At 41.3% G+C, this 19,476-nt stretch overlaps 2 protein-coding genes across 4 annotated transcripts; both read right to left on the reverse strand.

The window, feature by feature from the left end:
• Positions 1–189: 189 nt before the first annotated feature.
• eps15 (epidermal growth factor receptor pathway substrate 15) lies at positions 190–13,944 on the reverse strand. Of its 3 annotated transcripts, XM_079575483.1 has the most exons (25): positions 13,839–13,944; positions 11,986–12,027; positions 11,417–11,506; positions 11,298–11,345; positions 11,117–11,212; positions 10,949–11,011; positions 10,644–10,769; positions 10,487–10,546; positions 9,959–10,261; positions 9,623–9,768; positions 9,164–9,320; positions 9,000–9,073; positions 8,067–8,139; positions 7,506–7,667; positions 7,235–7,432; positions 6,748–7,152; positions 6,586–6,675; positions 6,339–6,495; positions 6,202–6,246; positions 5,724–6,121; positions 4,187–4,256; positions 4,003–4,073; positions 3,799–3,919; positions 3,511–3,716; positions 190–1,151 (listed from the first exon to the last, which is right to left on the reverse strand). In XM_079575483.1, the coding sequence occupies exons 1-25, from the start codon at positions 13,863–13,865 to the stop codon at positions 1,011–1,013; spliced, it is 3,369 nt and encodes a 1,122-aa protein (XP_079431609.1). In that variant the 5' UTR covers positions 13,866–13,944; the 3' UTR covers positions 190–1,010. The 3 variants fall into 3 exon arrangements, with proteins under 3 accessions (XP_079431609.1, XP_079431608.1, XP_079431607.1); XM_079575482.1 differs by having other exon boundaries at positions 7,235–7,417; positions 9,000–9,320; XM_079575481.1 differs by having other exon boundaries at positions 9,000–9,320.
• A 1,045-nt stretch (positions 13,945–14,989) lies between these two features.
• Positions 14,990–18,949, reverse strand: calr (calreticulin). Its single transcript, XM_079574478.1, has 10 exons — positions 18,857–18,949; positions 18,651–18,762; positions 18,090–18,191; positions 17,044–17,247; positions 16,842–16,936; positions 16,311–16,520; positions 16,118–16,231; positions 15,888–16,031; positions 15,667–15,759; positions 14,990–15,424 (listed from the first exon to the last, which is right to left on the reverse strand). Exons 2-10 carry the CDS (start codon positions 18,742–18,744, stop codon positions 15,197–15,199), a joined length of 1,284 nt encoding a protein of 427 aa, XP_079430604.1. The 5' UTR covers positions 18,745–18,762; positions 18,857–18,949; the 3' UTR covers positions 14,990–15,196.
• Between the last annotated feature and the right edge of the window lie 527 nt (positions 18,950–19,476).

Here is a 19,476-nt window from a genome sequence, read left to right on the forward strand (position 1 = left end):
TGTTCAGACGAATAGGAAACATTGCAGAGGTGACGTCAGGTCGTGTTCCCTTCAAAAACATTGAAGCACCGGCTGTGTTGCAGGGGAGACAATTTGATAACTGAAATGGCGAACAAAAGCCACTGACCCATGATACACTGAGCAAAAACAGAGGCTGAGGACTTGGTGAAAACAATTTGCTGGGAACGGAACATGATTGAAATGCATGTATGTGAACCATATCACTTTGCATTTGCATTCTCTAAATTAAAATGAGCCTTTTTTTAATGACTGTAAAAACTCACCAACACATGGTAATGTAAATTATTGTTTAAAAATGTAAATAAGTTCTAAATCTTTGAATTATTACATGCAATTGGCAAATAAAAGGACTTCTAGTGAACAAAAGATATAATCAAAATGCATCAGGGTTTAATGTATCTAAATTAGACATTCTGCAGGTGCATCTGAAGGACTTTAAATTTGTACAGTTTTTACTGACAAAAGCAAAATGTAAACTAACGATGTCAAATGTACAATACAGGCTAGACACAAGCTAGAAAAAAGTAAATAAAGTGTAGCGTTAGAGTTAGTGTATAACAAGAGCGGCTTGTGATAAAGGCTATTTAAATGTTTAAATAAATACATTCAGACGTAGTAATGAACTCTCTCCAAATCCATATTCACCGCAGGGCTTTTCAACTTCCCGTCCTTTGAGAACACGCGCACCGCAGTGGTCGTCTTCTCTGGATGAAAAGCGTTTTGAAAAACAATACTGCGCTGATAGTGGACCGGGGACAACAGTCATGGAAAAAATGGGGGCACTCTGAGATCAATCTATTCCCATAGTCTCTTTGTGGGGTCCGCTTCCGAATCAGTCAGTAATAAAACGGTCCCCACTTTGCTTTGGTGCTTTCCACTAAGGGCCGTGCCGGGCTGTGCAGTGCCGTGCCGACCTGGGACAGTGAAGAGGAGTGGGGGCGCTACAGAAGGGGAAGGGGGGAGGGTCAGGGGGGGTGATGACGGGCCACTCAGGACAGTTCAGACTTGCTGAGTGCGATGGCCAGCTCCAGGTCTTCTTGCTCCTGTTGCGTTAGCCTTGCGAGGCGCTCCTTTTCCTCCCTTTCGCTCTCGCGCTTTGCCCACTCGATCATGTCCTCCTCTGTTGGATACTGCGCAGTGAAATTTACAGATCCAGACAGCACATATGCAAGGCAAGGGAGAAACAGACAAACACAAATAAAAGATATATAAGATTCAAGGTGAAAAATAACTGGATTCAATTGTATATGGGCCACAATAGGCAACATAAAAATGAACCGATTTTACCCTAGAAATCAGAGAGTAACATTTAAATGAGGGACACACACGTTGACAAAATTGAAGTTGGGGCTGCATGATATGAGAAAATATTGCGATATTCTGTAACACAGTATTAATCAAAGTGTTTCAACACAAGATACAAAAAGACAAAATCAGGATCAAAACAAGACCAAGATTACATGAATACAATGTCGAGAAAAAATATTGAAGATGGGCAAAAAGACTGACTAAAAGCTCATTCATACTTCACAAGACACAAGAACAGTCTTCCTGGGTAAACCTTGACGATGATCGAAAACGCGCTGGCGTCCCGTTAAAGAATAAAGAACTTTTAAGGCTCATTCATGCTCCACAAGACGCAAGAACTTCTTGGAAGTGACTTGTTGCCATGGAAATGTTTTGTAATTGACAGCTCCATGGTGACAAGGCAAAAGTGACTTCCTTTTGCATTCTGCAGCTCAGAGTGCAAGAACAAGAAGTTCTTGCGTCTTGTGGAGTATGAATGAGCCTTAAAAGTCCTTTATTCTTTAACGGGACGCCAGAGCGTTTTCGATCATCGTCAAGGTTTACCCAGGAAGACTGCACTGGCCGAAAGTCGTTGGCGTCCCGTTAAGGAATAAAGCAGTTTTAGTCAGTCAGTGTGCCTCGGACTAGTTTCCCCATCTCCAATACTTTTGAGAGCATAGTTTTATATTCATGTCATCTTTGATCGTTTCGGAAGAGCACCTGTCTGCCGTTTTTTGTCACACCCGGTGAAGCGTCTAAACTAAATAAGGAAAAAATGTGTAAATCTCAGTCAGATGGAAGGCCTGAGAGATTTGCGAGTCATTATGACATTGCTGCGTTCCCTCCCTATTGCAATAACAATAATAGCGCAGCCCATGTTGAAATCCTATATACAGCATGCAGAGGTGAATGGTTGAACATGCATAACACATCCACGAGACACAGTAGGCCATGGCACAGGAAGTGCATTTCCCACTACAAATAACACGCACTAATGATAACTACATGGAATAGAAAAGCTTAAAAAAACAAAGCTGTGAAAACATGCGATGACAAACAGAAAATCGGGTCATTCTGAAGCGAATGCAAAAATATAGAAGCCAGAGAAAGTGCCCTTGATGTAACTCTTTATTGAGACTTGACAAAGAGGTGGGGAATACAGGTTTCTGAATAACACATGAGACCAGACAGGGGCTTAGACTGATGATGACGATGATGGTGGTGAAAAGGCAGACAGATGGAAGGCGCGCAGGGATAAACACAGGAGTTTGTATTTGGAGAATGAATCAGCACTCATAAGACAGAGGATGTGGACAGAGTATGGGGTAATAATGAGAAGCGGCTACAACAAAACAAGGACAGGCACATGCAAGTCAAATGATGAAGGCGATAAAGTTCCTGTTAATCTATATTTCACCGCACATGTATCTTTAGTGCAGATATGGTAAAAAAAAATTAAAAAAAAGTTATGCAATGGCTTTAACTAATTAAACTGCAGGGCTGCAATTAGTTTTATTATTATTATTTTGTCAAGAAGTGAAGTCAACTTTGAGATTTCTTTCTCAAATTTTAACAACATTAAGGCTCAAAATTATGCCATCTAAAGGACCACTGATGGAGAACATTTACAAATAATCAAATTCACAGAGTGTATCTTTTTGTCTTTGTAATAAAACCTGTGTATAGACCAGAACATGATGATTGATTCCAATTAGTCGTTGATTCTTTTCACTGTGAACAAATCACTATTATTGCGATGAGTTGTTGCAGCCTATTTAATAGTTAAACCCAATTGCAAAATCAGATACAAAAGCAGTGCATGTGACTGAAACTAGCGCTCCACTTTCTGCCTATGACAATTTTGTGCAGGCGTCAGTGTGAAGAAAATTTGCTGTTTTTAAGATTGATGTGCAATTGTTCAAAATATACAAGAATCGTATATGAAGTTTCTAGAAATATAATATTTACATTTATAAAAATTATGGCACATTATTGTCTTTCAACTAAATTATATTAACAGTAAAAATGAGAATATGGTATTTGAAATGAGAAGAAGTGAGCCGTTTCTTCTTTCCACAGATAGAAGTAAATAAATACCTGCTGAATATGAATGTAGTAAATGTTGTCAGCCGGATAGAGAGGAGGGTGTGATTACTCTGAGTCTAGTGATGGTGAGGAAGTAAGGGAGTGGGAGGTGCTCACTTTATCAAAGCTGGCAAATCGATCAGCTTCCCGAACGTTGTGGCGTGGAGGGGAGGAGGGGGCGAAGGGGTCTGCTGAAGGGTCCTTAGCAGGCAGGGAGGAGGAGGAGGATGAGGAGGAGAAGTCACTCGACGACTGTGGGAGGAAGTTCCCTCGTCGATGGAAAGAGTCTGAAGACTCTGTTCTGGAGATGGAGGATCTCTTACCTGGCCACATGCATCGGGTATGTAAAAAAAACGTATAGTCCACAGGCCTGCTGTGAACATAAAGAGCAAACGATGTACTGACCTGGCGGTGGGGGTGGGGGTCTAGTTGGTGTACCGGTTTTGGGCGGAAGAGCTGGTGGCACATCGGAGTTGTCCTCTTGGAAAATATTCTTATTGTTAATGCCAAAATCTTCACCATTAGACTAAAAAGAAAACAAGAACAACACAAAGTAAACACAAATAACTTAAAACTGTTACAAATTAAAAACTCAATTTTGCAATATACCTTGGCCAAGGCACTGAAGTCTGCAAAACCACCTCCAAATGAATCATTTCCAAATATAGCGGCAAAAGGATCTGGAGACGGGCAGACGAAAAAACGGGACATTGAGAACTGAACATTTTGCAGCTTTTGGACACTAGCTGTAATTTGTATAATGTCCAGCGAGTGACGCTGTTACAAGCCATACCTGGGTCAGAGGTGGTGCTTACAGAAGTGCCGCCTGGAGCAAACGGGTCATTGGCTGCAGCAGTGTCCTTCTAAAAAAAGAAAGAATAGAAAACTCCAGCCGCATGAAGCAACAAAACAGGTAATGCACTTTCTGCGGTCTCCTCAGTCTGATTTACACAGGTTTTTGTGCCGTTTTCCTACCGGGCGAGGTAGGACAACATGTCCCAGTTTACTGGTCCAGGGGCACACTTCCGAATTTCAATTGTCTCCGAAATCCCCAATGTTTGTCGTCCTCTGTCCCGATGGTTTTAGCTCTGTGCCAATCCATAATGTGGTTTTCTCTTTGCAATGGTCGAATATGCGCTGAAGAAGTCGCTAAAACAGTCAGCTCGTTCGAGATGCAGCTGCTCCTCACCTGGATGATCGGCGGGAGTAGACTGACGGAAAAGTATGAAGTTCATTTGACAGCTCAACATCCAGAAAAGAGCGAGAGCAGCCTCAGATCACGCAGCGCCTTGTTTAGATATTGCGTTCATTTCAAGTTTATCCTTTACAAGCCTGTATTACCAAGTTTCTCAAAGCGCTACATTGTCGTCATTATTGATTCACTGTGGTGACTCTGTGGTGGTAAGTAACAATTGTAGCCACAGCTGCCCTGACATAGACTGACGGAAGTGAGGCAACCAGTCTGTGCAATTGGCCCCTCCGACCACCACCAACCACTCGCACACTACATTCACCCAGGCTTCCTGGTGTTCCCAAACGGTCTCCCATCCAAGTATCGAGCAGGCCCTTCCCTGCTGAGCTTTCGAGGTCTGGCGGGATTGGGCATAGCAAAGGCGGTGTGTCCAATCAAAGTGCTTTACCCCCCGCTCTGCATCCTTTACTCCAGCGACATCATTCTTCATCAGAGAAAACATTTTGAGATAAAATGGTTTCCTCTAAATCCTGAGTTTGTTCTGAAAAGCATTAATCATGATGTTTCTATTTTAGTGGGCAATACACTACTTTAATATTTTCAGTCATACTTTATTTGTTCATATCTAAAGTGTTTCTTCCAAGTTATTTTTCATTAATATATTGTTCCTATGATTTAGTGTTTTCACATTTTATGTGATTCATTTTTTGTGTCAAGCGGAGGGGATTGCGGTGGGCGGGACCGGCCGCTCGACTCTAAACGGGCCTTTACCACCGTGTGTCTGCAGTCGGCTGTCAAAACTGCATCCGACTGGCTCATCTCGAACGAGCCTATTGCCAAAACCTGTGTAAATCAGCTGACAAGAACAACATCACAAGAAAAACATCATGTGACCAACTCTGAGGAAGCATTTTAGAAGTTTAACTTAAGAAGACCGAATTCACTTTTTTGGATTACTGCACATCTTTTCATTGAAAAGGCACCACTACCACCACTACTTTACTTGTATAACCACTTAATATGATTTCACATTATTTTATATATATTTATATAATTATATAATTATAGATGAAATAATTATATAAATTATTTCATCTAGAAATAAGATTTTTTACACTCCAGCATGGACATTACTTACCACAGCCAAATCAGAAGTAGGTGAAGAACAGCTAAAGGGGTCAGACTTTCCATCCTGGGAACTAAAAGGATCGGTCTCTTTGAGGGAGTTCATTTTGCCACCAAACAGATCTGGATCAGGTTCACTGTTCACAGTGGAGCTAAATGGATCAGCGGCTGTTACTGGTGGATTCACAGGTTTGGTGCTGAAAGGATCTGAACTTTCTGGAGCTGCGGCTGGTATGTCAGGTTTCTTTGAAGCAAACAGGTCGGGTTCTGCGGCATTGCTCTTAGAGGTGAACGGGTCGGCTGAGGCAGAGAAGGGATCGTCTGAGGAAAACGGGGCGCTTGAGGACTGTTTGAAGAATGAGTCTGCTCCAAAAGGATCAGTCCCTTTGAATGGGTCTCCTCCAAATGGGTCTATATTTGACCAAAAAGATGCAGATAATAAATACAAAACTCGTCACAATACAAACTGTCATTTCAAAAGTGCAAATTACCAGCAACATCTGCTTTTCCAAATGGGTCATCTTTAAAAGGATCATCTACAGAAATAAAAAAATTAATTAATGAAATTTAAATTTAAAAATGTTGTGAACAAAAAAAAACTAAAAGCCAAACAAAACACAATACTAACGGTCAGTAAAGGGGTCAGATCCAAAGAAGTCCATCTCGGGCAGTGGAGGGGGATCAGTCTGTGGTGGGGCAGCACTGGGGGGCGTAGGAGAGTTGGTGGGTGGTAGGGTCTCTGGAGAATCTGACTCTGGTTTACTCTCTGGCTCTGGGGTTTCAGCCTGAAAAAAAAAACAAAAAAACAGAATGTTTATGTTAATAAGTGTAATAAAATGTAATTACAACAATGCTATTGAAAAAATGATAAGTACATTTGTTATTACTGTCGGTGAACTGGTTTTGGGCAAATCTTCATCTTCAACAACCTCTAGTGAGACATCAGGTGTAGAACTTCTTTGTTCCTGAAAATTTTAACAATTCTTTTCAACCCATCATCAAAATATTGTAATTTTAAATTGTGCGTTAACGGTTACCTTCACGGTATCCCATGGTTTTGCAAGGCTCGCTAAGCTTGAAAAATTATTGTACACCTCAGATGAGGCCAGACTACTGTACAGGTCATCCAAGGCATCAGGTTTACTCTGTTCTTCCTCTGGACTCGTCTCCTCTTTATTTTCCTCCTCTGCTTCCTCAATGACTTCGGCTTGATCCGTCTGCAAGTTACAGTTAACCACTGGTTCCTCCACCTTCAAATCTTTAGGTTGATCATCTTCCAGCAGGTCCTGCTGGAACGGGTCGGCCTGATGCATATCTGCCGTGGGACCGGCGCCATTAACTAACACTGGCACTGGAGAGCTGTCTTCAAGAGCTCTCTTCCAACTGAGCTGAGCTGTGACAGACCGCTCCTCAATCTGTAGATCATTCAGTTTCTGCTGAACCTAAGTTAGGACATCATACAAGATAAATAAAAGCAATTTAAATATTAAAATAAATTAATTAGTCTGATCGACTCAAACGGACCTGTCCTACTTGTGTGAACGAGTCCCTCACAGACTCTTGCAGAGGTGTAAGTTGCTCTTTAGCAGACTGGACTTTCTCCTTCAACTTCCTGCTTTCTTCCTGCAGAGCAAGAAGCTCCTCTCTGGCCTGGACCAACTCTTCCTCAAACTGGCAGATCCTCAGCTCCTGCTCCTCATGCTCAGACTGCAACGATGTGATCTAGAAAAATGACATTTCTATGCGGCCAATAGATACTTGCACTGCACCAACGTTAGACAGAAGAGACAAATACCAGTTTGTGTTCCTGGTTTGTTTTCTGGCGAATGTGAGTCAGCTGCTCTTCCAAAGTCAGCTTCTGTTGATCCAGCTCCTCCAGTGCCTCCTGCACCTTATTCCTCTGCAATTGGAGCCGGGACAGCTCCTCTGTCTCCTTGGCTACTTCACCTTGTAAATCCTACACATAAACATAATTTGCTATGACAGATGACTTAACAAGGTGAAGTCTAAGAGACTCTTGTTGCATCTTTGTCAGTATGACAATAGGAATGTTAATCGTCCTTTTTTAAATTTTATTTATATGTTGAGTCGGTCAGGACGGTGCAGATGAGACTCATGCATGTAAACACGTCACACTGGATTGTAGCCATGGGCCAATTTACATCCACGCACTCTCAAACACACTCTCACTCATCCTGGCCTATTGTACATGTTGTAAGTGGTAGGGGAAACTGGAGTACCCGGGGGAAACCTACGCAGACACAGGGAGAACATGCAAACCCCACACAGAAAGGCCACATCCTGGGATAGAACCCAGGACCTTGATGCCGACATTATCATACATAAAAGATCTTACCTGAACCTCGCTCGTTCGTTGTTTGATAGCCTCCTCGTTCTCTCGGATTTCCTCCTCCACAGTGCTCTTCTCCCTGGGCGTCCAACATAACAGACAGGAGCATTTAGCCAAGCCAAACAGATTAGGCAAAGCTAGTATTCCTAGCCCAGCTGCCCCCGAACCAGCCACAGTTTCCTCCCTTTCAGCAACCATGACCAATGACCATGTAAAATACTGAGTTCAGCTAAAATCTAGAACCAAATCGTAAAATGTGTGAAGGGATAATAATCTAGCAACTGAAATGGTCCAAGTCTGATGGAGTGGTCTGGGTGAAAGTCTGCTGTGGAAAGAATGGAAATGTAAGAGTGAGGCAGATGGCTGCTGGGAGGATGGAGTGAGAAAAAGAGTCTAATGAGTGATGATGAGCCAACATCCAGGAGGAGTCAGCTTCACTTTAGCTTCCTCAGGCAGAGACAGAGAAGTGGTGACAAATAAAAGTGCCTTGCCGACACATTACTTCCTGATTCAATTTCAAAACACACTGTTGTTTTTTGCTCTAAATAAATTACAAGATCCTTGAAATAAGTGTTTTACCTGCCAAAAACAGCTTTGACGTTAACACAACATTGATGAATTTCTTTAGTGCAAAGATCTGCCAAAAACAACCCTCTCTGCTGCCGTCTCTACTCTCAATTCTGAAATCTCTTCACAAGTTTTTTTTTTATTCAGTTCTCTTTATTTAGGGAGACAGTAATCACAGCCGTCATCAACACAGGCCATCATTTATCCCACCAATCTGTGTGCTTGATCAATATCTATATTTACGTATATCTATCTATCTATCTATAGGTTGGTATACAATCTCTCAACAATGCGACTTCAACGTTCCTACATGTTTCTTTTGTTACAATGCCATGAAGGAAGCTCAGCAAGTTAGCAAGTCATGTTACCTACCTTTGTAATTCAACAATCTCATTACTGAGGGAATCCAGCTCCTTGATAGCAGAGAAGTCAGCTGCCAAATTATTCTGAAATAAAAGAACCAAATCAAGCACCGAAGTAACATTTGCTGCGTAAATTTCGTCCTGTAAATTCAGGAATAGAAAACACCTTCTTACCTGTTTGATATTCTGCCTGTCCGAGGGCGGGATCATCTCAGGAGACAGAGTCTGTGGAGGGTCCAGGCCTTTTGTCAGCTTCTGGTTGATTAGATGTAGCGCTAGCGCAAACTGATCTCGGGTCAGCTTTCCTAGGTCTCCAATGTCACACAGTTCCCTGTGAGCACAGATAGACATGGACATTTACATAAGAGCAACGATTTTCACCTCAGGCAGTGACTATAGTTGACAGAATCACAGGGGAACAGTCAGCTGAACCAGGCACTGGTCAAAAGTCAATACAATTTGATCACTGTGCAGTGTACATAGTGGTTGTATTTAAACCTCTGTGAACGGCCCATAATCCCACCATTCAATTAAAGAATTTACGAGCTGTCCTATTCATTGAGATTTACATAGTATTCTTTGAATGACAAAAAGGTAGGAATCTGTATGTTGTAAACATGCATAAAAACTTACCAAATACGTGCCAGCGTTCCAGAGGGAAGCCCCGTCTTCAAAAATATGTCTCTAACTTCTGGTCCAGACACCAGCCCATCCATATCAGAATCGGTTTTGGTGAACAGTTCGTCATATTTGGCTTTGTCCACTGTAGACACCACCCACTAAAAAGAGGCAAAGTTTTCTAAGATTAGTTATTTGGTCAAATATTGTACCCACCACTTGACCTACCTTCCCACTTCCTCTTCCCTTGTTTTTCTTAAATACACCCTGAACTAGCCAATTTGAGATCATTTTACTGTCTGTTGTAGCAGATAATCAAAGCAATTTCAAATGGAGCTGAGCCGTACTCACAGGGGCAGCTGCTGGTGTTGGGACAGGAGCTGGGGCGGGAGTTGCAACTGGGGCAGGTTTAGGGGGGTGGGGCAAGGTCTTAGAGTGGGAGGAGCCTCTGTCTTTGACTGAGGGTGGTGATGGTAGAAGGGGAACCACAGGAGGCACCACAGGAGGAACCACAGGAGGAACCACAGGAGGAACCACGGGAGGCACCACAGGAGGCACAGAGGGCTTTTTTCTCTTTGAGGGTGGTACCAGGGGAGGAGGGAGGGACATAGGAACTGGCTCCCCTTCTAACGCTCTGTACACTAGATACATTGCCTGAAAAAGGGCACAAAACAACAACAAAATAAATAATCAAAGGTTACCAGCAAAGTTTCCAAGAGTCAACTTCAAAGAGCATATATGTATATACTGTAACTGACACAAACAAAAGTGCAAAAGTGAATCCGAAGTCAGAGTAGGGGGACAAGATAAGTTAACAAACATCTGCTTGCCTAACAGAAATATATATATATATATATACATTGAAAAAGTGTGTCTTACCACAGAAAATTCATCTCTGTCCAACATGCCATCTCTGTCAAGGTCACTCAGCTCCCACACCTGCCAAATACAAGACGACAAGGTCCAGCATTCACAGAATATGACTTCATTAACATTTTGAAAATGAAGTGAATGGTAAACGTTGACGGAGACTCACCCTTCCCAGGATGTCTACAGGTAGTTTGGAGTTGAGTAGAACAGGCTTCACTTTGTCTCCAGTCAGCATCCCTCCTACAGGGCCCAGGCTCTCAAAGATGGCGTCAAACTTCTTCTTCTCCTCGGGCTGTCAGAAATCATGTTTAGAGGTTTAATAATTTGACTTAATTTAACTCTTTAACTATAGTCCATCTACAGTAGTGAACAATTAAAAACAGCATATTTGAAAATGTATTGTATTTTACGTGAATACATGTATTTGGATATTTTGATAGGACAGAGCAAGTGTTAATAAGACTGACTCACCTTAACCACCCAGGGATAGTCACTGGGCACTCCTCCCGGCAACAGTGGGCTGCTCGTATCATGCTGAACAAGTTTGCATTATTATTACACTATCAAACTGATGCACACATATATTTAAGGATACTAGTCATAAACATTAAACTGCACAGAGGTTTAAATAGGACTTACAAATTTGGGGGGAGGAACAGCCACATTAAGGCTCTTGAGTGCCACCTCCAGGCCATTCTGGGCACAAGCTACTAAGCGTAATGCTACAAAGAATTGCTTGAAGGAAGTGAAAGACAGAATTACAACAAAACACAAAGGGCACATGAGTTTAGATGTGCCTGTATTTGTAGTTTGGACATACCTGTTTGTTCAGGCCGCCCTTGCGTTCAGAGTCTGCCAAATCCCAAATCTACTAAGACAATCACTGCTTAATAACGCATAAATTGGACATAATAAACAGAGATCACAGTGAATGCTTACCTTTCCCAGTACAACATCAGCTAGTCCTGATCTCTTTAGGAAAATGGCAGCATCAGGTGCCACCACACGTCCACTGTTTGTTGGATCCACCTGTGTACGAGCGTCACAAAGATGAGCTCAACATGAACATCAAACCTAATGTGTAGTATATAAGAATATGCATAGGAAATATCTAAATAAATATGCATACATGTCTCTTACAAAGAAAAAAACAAGTCTCTGTGCATGTACAAGCTGCTAAAAATAAACCAATGTTCTGAAATCTTCGCTCTACAACAGACTTTTGGTGAGGCACAAAGCTTTATTGACTCCTGTAAAAGGCCATCATTATTAATTCATAGGGGCAACCTATTTCCTTTTCTGGACATGAACCGTTTGAAGACTAGACAGCTACAGTAGATCCAGTAAATTATTACATAACAGTATACATCTTGTACTAAATGCGAGAACTACAAAAGATGGTTTATGCAACAATTGGTCATTTTATTTTGTGTATTGTTGCACCAACAACACAACAAAGAAAAGACATGACCTTATACATTGGGTTAAATGCAATAAGGTTTGCATACCTGTTTGTAGTATTTCTCATAGACAGGATTGCCACTGGAGAGCTGAAGAAGGAAACAAGAAATCATATTATGAAAAATGTGATTATCCCATATAATATTTCCAGTCACATTGTAAAATTGATATCATTCTATAATTTCCAATTGTAAATAAAAGCATTGTACTGTAAAACCCCAAATGGTTAAGTTAAACCTGAGCAACTCAAGCAACTGCTGCATTTCATTAGCATGATGCCAGTCAGTCAGCATTGTATTATGCTTCATGGCATAATTGCCTGTGTCATTGTGAAACATCTTTGGAAAAACAGAAGAAACATTTCAAAACTCTCATAAAAATGACAAGGTCTTTTTTGAAACAAGACTGATTGGCTGAGGACAAAGTCAAATATACCTAAAGATGTCGCTGTGTTTGGAGAGTTAATGAAACAAAAATGTCAATTTGCCCAAAAAAATCAAAGGTGATTATGCTCAGAGGTCAAATCCTGTTTCCTCTTTAAAAAGGATCTCAGTTGACTAAACAGGAAACAAGTCAGCATTTCCTGCATTATGTTGGGGGATAATGTGGTGTTTTAGTGACAGGTACAGTTTATGACAAAAGGAGTGGACATTTAAATGTTTTCATAATGAATTTCAGGGAGTGGCATAATAATAACTGACAGAGGGCACACTTGAAAATGATTACATATTAACTTTCTTTGGGTATACCACACCAACACTTTACACAAAACAAACTAAATAACAGCTTGAGCTGGTTCTCTCAGCTCTGTCAACGGTCAAATTATAGTGAGATAATCGCATGTGCCCACAAACACTTATCTCACAGTAGAGTATTGTGCCTGCTGTGACACTTGGTTCAAACCATCACTGTGCTCATTGTAATGTGCAGCCTACAGACCCTAATGGGACAGTATCCTCAATAACCTATGAACCCCTGTGTCTCAGAGTTTGTGGTATTTGAGCGTGTGTTGTCAACATGCTGCTGGCAGTTCACTTCTGTTGTTACAGGCAACAGTGGCTCAGGTGACAGGTCTGTGTCAGAAACTGTGCAATGTTAAATGCAAACACACCTACTTAGTGCTATGCTGAATGAAGAACCTAGGCATAATAGTTACCCATGTAAATGGACTTCCTCCTCCCAGCGAATGATAAAGTTGCAAAGGATCTAACACATTTGCCGCAGTCCAGGCGAAAAATGGCAAAACAACAAACAACTTAACCCACTGAGTTTAGAGGTCAGAGACTCTACAGTGAATAGTGTTTGTATTGAGCAATAGCGCTGAATATGTGGATGACCACACAGGGACAAACAACACGCTAAAAGCAACAGGGACCAGACAGTGTTGAACCAATTAACTTAAACCTTACTGAGTGACGAGAGCGGACACGATGTTAGCAAAGATCTTCCTGGGCTGATACATTCATGGGTGGGCATGACAGCAGAGCCATAATAATCACACATGGGATCTCTTATTACCATTTCACTACACACTGCAGACTAGCAGCAAACAGGAAACGCGCAAAGCACACGCTAAACCAGGCTGCCGGGTGACTTGAACTCCCATATTTCACTGTGGGTGCTTTTACGTACAAATCGCGCATCTAACACACTAATGTCCCACACAAACTAGCTGTTAGCTAGCATGCTAGCTAGCTACGCCCTTACGCAGTCCGAAGAGATTAGACAGAAACTTTTCCCAGTCACAGAAGGACTTGAGTAAAAAAAGGGAAGCGAGAGCCGAGCTGGGCCCCGCACGCATCAAGCCCGTTTAGAAAACATTACTACATAACTTCGAGCTCCACAGAGAAGCGGCAACGATGTGTACAATGGTTATATTTGAGTTGTACGCCTGTCTTACCTGAGTAAGAGACAGAGAGGCAGCCATAGTGTTTCTGTTCCCACTGCTCTCGGGCTGCGCTGCAGCTGCACACAGACAGAGGCCGCTCCAAAACCTGGCACCGGACTTTGCGCCACAAGGAGGAACTGCTCTGAGATGGACGGGACAGCCAATAACAAAGCATATGCTCATAAGCCTTATTTATGGACTTCAGAAATGTCCTGTGGTTCAGATGAGTATGTCAAGACACGAATTCATCTGCAGCAAAGTAGTTTTCACTTAGTTACATAAGAAAGATATTGACGCTTTCTTGCACCAGTGAATGATTTTAGGCTTAAAATAACAATGCGTATAAAATGAGACGAGTTCGTTTCTTCGAGTTGTTTTATTGAGTGTTTTAGTGCAGAGGAGCCTGACTCCACTGACCCACTCCAGTTGCTACCATTAGTACAAAATGTGAATTTACAAAACGACCCAAGTTATGCAAGCGCTAACAGTGTTTCAGGAGTGACTAAAAGAAACAAGCCAATTGAAGCTTTCCTGCTGCTGGAGTCAGTGGAGTGTACTTGCATTTTCAGAATTTAACACTACTTATATTTAAGGACTGAAGTGGCAACTACATTGAACACAAAAAAAAACTCAGCGCAGAAATGTATCCTCAGACACCATGTAGTACAGCAAAATTGTAGAGTAAAAGTCCAAAGTTGTAAAAAAACAACAAAAACATGATAAAACAACAGTGGTTCATTTTTCCCCACAGCAGCAATCTTAAATTAAACAAAAACAGATTGAGATGAGACTTATCTGGTCAAAAATGTCACACAAACATAAAATTGAAGCCTATCTAGGGACAAGTGCAGCAAAATGATCTTTCGCTATAAGCACATGACGCATCCGACTGTTACAGTTTGTCAATGTTTTGTTTCTGTCCCTATAAACCAACCAAATAAATAAATAAATCAGGGAAAATATGAGGTATAAAAAAAAAGAAAAAAATGTCACTATCTTGTGCATTTAACAAATAGTTCTTCATGATACAACATTAGAAAAAAAGAATTGAAAACAAAAAATAAAATCTGACATGTGACTTTTTTCAGCCTTCAGTTTAAAATGCAATCCATTCTTTAAATTAACATTAATAATAATAATAGTGATGATCATAATAATAATAATTGATTCCTATTTATTAATTAATAATAATACAAATAATGAAGCTTGAAGACAAAACAACCTCCCTTTTTCTACCATTCCCTGGCACTGTAAACAAATTAAAAATACCCCACCCGCTCTGGATCAGGCAGGTCCATTACAAGTGTCCCACCTGCAGAATGGCTCCTTGACACAGGCAGTTAGGTTCTCTCTGAAATAGTTCCTACATTTTATAACTCGTCCTTGAGTGGAGAGTCTGTGCCTTCCTCCTCATCCTCCTCTTCTTCTTCATCCTCCTCCCGCTCTTCCTCTTCCTCTTCTTCCTCGTCTTCTTCTTCCTCCTTCTCTTCTTCCTCATCCGCTGCCTCCTTTGCTTCCTCTCTCTTCTTCTTGTCTTCATCCTCACGATTCTTTCTCTCTTCTTCTTCCTGTTTCTCCTTCATTTTCTTCTCTGCATCCTAAGAACAAACCAACAAAAGACAAGGTCAAAGATTTTATTTGTAAAATGTACTGTCCCCGTATCTTGGTTAGGATTTTGTTTTCGGAGGATGAGCCATGTTTTTGGGTTGCTGGAGGAACCCGGAGTCCTCAGAAAAAAACGTGCCCAGTTGCAAAGCGAACATGCAAACTACACACACAAAATTTCCCTCCCAGCCTGGAAATCAAACCCGGGGCCTGTGAAAGCAGTGATTTAACTTACCCTTGTTTTGTCCCATGTCTCATTACCCACTTCCTCGGCCAGTTTTGGGTCATTGGTAATTAGAAAGTTGTCAAAGATGGTCCCAGACTTAACCTGCCAAACATTTTTTAGTAAGTTACGATTGTCATCATAACATGCACAGCTCACACATTCATTGTGTTAATAATCAAATAAAAAAACACCAATGCTTGAGAGGAAATATAAAGAATTTGTGATTTTACCTGCCACAAGTCCAGTCCAATCACTCCAATGCTGTCATATTTGTAGATCTCAGAGTCAGCTGTATACTCTGGGTTGTCAATCTCTGGGTGAATCCATTTGCCCTTGTATGCTGGATTGTCTATCTCCTTGGGCTTCCACTCACCCTTTACACAGCAACCAGAAAAAAATAGTTAACTGAAACACATCATTTCATCAATCAATGATATCTTAAAAATACAATTGACTTTACTTTGTAATCAGGGTTGGTGACCATAGGGGGCTCCCACTCTCCATCCATTTCATCATCCCAGTCATCAGGCTTTTTGGCGTCGGGATCAGGGATATTCTCTGGTTTGTCCCATTCCTTGAAAGTTGAAATAAATATGAAGTGGCTTCATTGTTTTAATAAAGTACACTAACTCATTGAGAAAAGTATTTCTAACCTCGGGTTTTTTATCATCGGGGTCGGGAATCTTCTCCCTGTCATCCCAGTCCTCAGGCTTTTTAGCTTCAGGGTCCTTGATCTTTTTAGGAGGCAGGAAGTCCCAGTCATCCTCAAGACTGCCAGACTCTACTTTCTTATTGTCAATTTTGACCTCATAGGTGTTATCAGGATTCACAATCAGTGTATAAAGGTGGGTGTACTCATCATCCTGGAAGAAGGAACACATTAGTGTTATCAGGTGAAAAGTGCTTTAGTAAATTCATTCATTTATTACTGTATTGGCCAGAATGCCTCCCTGTGGGTGATTCCTCCTCATGCTACCTACCCTAGCCTGATTTAAGCCTGGTCATTAGTGCTGCCAGGTGTTGCAAAGTGAGAAAGAACAGTCTTTTCAACTTTTTGAAACTTTTGCAAGATAACTGGGCTCATTTTTGATTGAAACGTGTCTGAAACACTTCAAGCTTTGCATCCTAGTGAACACTGCTAAACTTCAGACATGCAAAACAGTAGATTGGTTTTAGTACATTACCTTACATCTGATATCCTTGTTTATAAGATGATTCTTCCCTTTGTAGTTGAAGATGACATGTACTTTCTTTGTTCCAGGGCCGCAAATATCAGGACCTGAAAAAAAAAAAAGTCTACCTTGTATCAGAACAAACCACACATATTACATTCCATTATTACAATCTGATTGGCAGTACTTTACCCATAAATCTCCAGTGCCTTACCAAACATGATGTTGTAAGTGGAGTCTCCATGCATACCCTCTTGGTTGAGGTCAGAAGGGAACAGTTTAATATAACCTCCACCACAGTCGATGCTCTGCTCGTGTTTCACAGTGAACTGAATGACAAGTGGCTGGCCCTTGTTGCTGAAGTCATCAAAACGTGACGACATTGCAAAAAAACGGGCATCCTGACTTGTCTGTAAACCTGTGAAAGAAGAATGTGATAAATCAGTGGATCCCAAAGTGGGACTTCCCAGGGGGTCAAGACACGAGCACTGGGGACCCCAAGATGACTTCAAGATAGAAAAAAGAAAAATACTGATAGTGTATTTGCTATAATTCTAGATTTGTGAATTGAGAGAAAAGAAAGCAATATAAATACACATCACTAAACCACATTTTCAATGGTTTTCCTTGACATAATCTATATTACTACTTAATTTTAACAATGGGGGCCCCGGATTGTTCGCATGGTAATGTTGGCAGTCTCTTGGCTATTATCTCTTAACAAATTGTGGCGTCACATTTGGGGACCGGGCCATGTTGAATCAATTGTGTTGATAGGCCAAGATCGCCATGACATGACTTACATCTGCAAGGGCGACTACTTTCAGTAATCACATGGTTTCATTTGACCGATTAAGCGGGTTTCTTGCATTAAATCTGACCTCATATGGTAATTTTACTTAATGGTGGTAGACTTAAGTTCTTAGGCTCTCACCTGTACTTTGCATCTTAAGAGTTGTGATTGTTTTGGATTTCATCCAAGAAGCTTCGTCGGCACTAATGATCTTTGTTAGGCTGCAGGCTGAATATACACCAATCCAGTTGAGGGGTCAATTTATAATCCAGCGCCCAAAGCTACTCTTTAAACTTGTCCTAAAACCTTCTGTTGTTTATTGTACATTAAACCCTCCAACTGGGTTGCTTCTGCCAAACTGAGCACATTCGTGCTGACGAAGCTTCTTTTGTCTACAATTGAAAACTTCTGTATGACTGGGTGCTCACACAAACATATTATAGGACAAAGAGAATAACGTCGCTCACCTTTGTCTTTCTCTGCATCACCATAAAACTTTCCTGCAGTCAACACAAACTTCCCATAGTCTGTCTTGTGCTTGGATTCCACCCAGCGGCTGTTCCAGGCGTCTGCAGCGCACAAAGGTTCAGTTATGACCGTAAGGCACACATGAAGACGCAGTTGTGTGCAGATGAACTGGGTAGAGATGCAGTGACAGGGGGACACAGTATGTGAAATAGGACTGCATGTTTTAGGTGTGGGTATATCGTTAAGGGTGAAATAAATAAAACAAGGGAAGAGGGGAGTAGGGGGATGGGGAGACAGATATTGCATGACAGGGCTGCAAAAGGACAGCATCAACTATATAGAAATAAGGCAAAGGTGAAGTCCACATATTTTGAATTAATAATTGTATAAATACAAGCAATAAAACACATTCGATGTAGTAGTAAACGATGGACCGAAACGATTTGTAGGTTGCAGCCAATCATCACAAATTTCAGGATAAATGACAGACACTGCAAACCCATAAGGCATAGAACAGGATGTATCGTATAACCAAAATGATTTTGGTGCAAATAACTTACCCCCATCATCAAATTGCTCTCGCATATACACACTAGACTCAGCCAGAACAGATGCGGCCGACGCGGCCAACAAAAGCAGCGGCAGGCTCGTCATTGGAGAAAAAGGAGAGCACTAGGAAAAGGGGAAAAAATACCCTCAGTGAAACCGAGTCGTTTTACTAATTCTGCACCTAAATGGATGTTGTACGGGAGCGCGTTTATCTTACAGTAAATACAGTAGTGAGTGAAGATGCTGCTCTCCTGTCGGCTCAGAACAGATGTCTGCTTCTGATTGGTTGACGGCCCCGAAGCGAAATCCGGAAGCGCAAAAGATCTGAGCCAATCACGTGGTAGATCTGGAGACTGACACTGCTTGGGCCAATCAGAGCAGGCGAGGGGCCCGCCCACAGAGGGCTCTTTTTGGTAAGCTATGGCTCTGCCGTGTGTGGAGTTTGAATGGGAATCATTTTAATCAATGTATTCGTCTCTCTGAGTCACAGGTTTAAGAACTTATTGACCAAAATGTTACATTTCTTTTTATTGACCTTTGACAACCTTTAAGTTAGGCTAACTCTTTTTCGAACCCAAACAACTGAGGTGACCAAACATATTATCGATAGCAATATAAATAACGTGTTATAATCAATGAACTTAACGCCACAATTTATCATCACTAAACTGTGGCATTAAAAGCTTAAATCGTGGGGGAATAAAATCCAGCAGGAACCTTAATGTTTGTAAAGAAACAATATTTACATTGCACATAATTCATACTAACAAACACAGGGACATGCCACAAATATTCTGTATAAATCATAAAATAAATAATATGGTAACAATTAAACAT

The sequence above is a fragment of the Gobius niger genome (genome assembly GCF_951799975.1).
Source record: "Gobius niger genome assembly, chromosome: 17".
Lineage (NCBI taxonomy): Eukaryota > Metazoa > Chordata > Actinopteri > Gobiiformes > Gobiidae > Gobius > Gobius niger.

Bases quoted from the DNA above. Each gene is read 5' to 3' on its own strand.
- eps15 (XM_079575481.1), bottom strand. From the start codon at position 13,865: ATGGCTGCCTCTCTGTCTCTTACTCAG. The intron at 11,346-11,416 runs GTAAGCATTCAC...TTGTCTTAGTAG, and splicing joins CTGATGTTGTACTGGGAAAG to ATTTGGGATTTGGCAGACTC. The intron at 9,769-9,958 runs GTGAGTACGGCT...GCCTCTTTTTAG, and splicing joins CAACACCAGCAGCTGCCCCT to TGGGTGGTGTCTACAGTGGA.
- calr (XM_079574478.1), bottom strand. From the start codon at position 18,744: ATGACGAGCCTGCCGCTGCTTTTGTTGGCCGCGTCGGCCGCATCTGTT. The intron at 16,937-17,043 runs GTAAGGCACTGG...TTTTTTTTTCAG, and splicing joins CACTTACAACATCATGTTTG to GTCCTGATATTTGCGGCCCT. The intron at 16,521-16,841 runs GTAATGTACTAA...TCCTTCTTCCAG, and splicing joins ACAAGGATATCAGATGTAAG to GATGATGAGTACACCCACCT.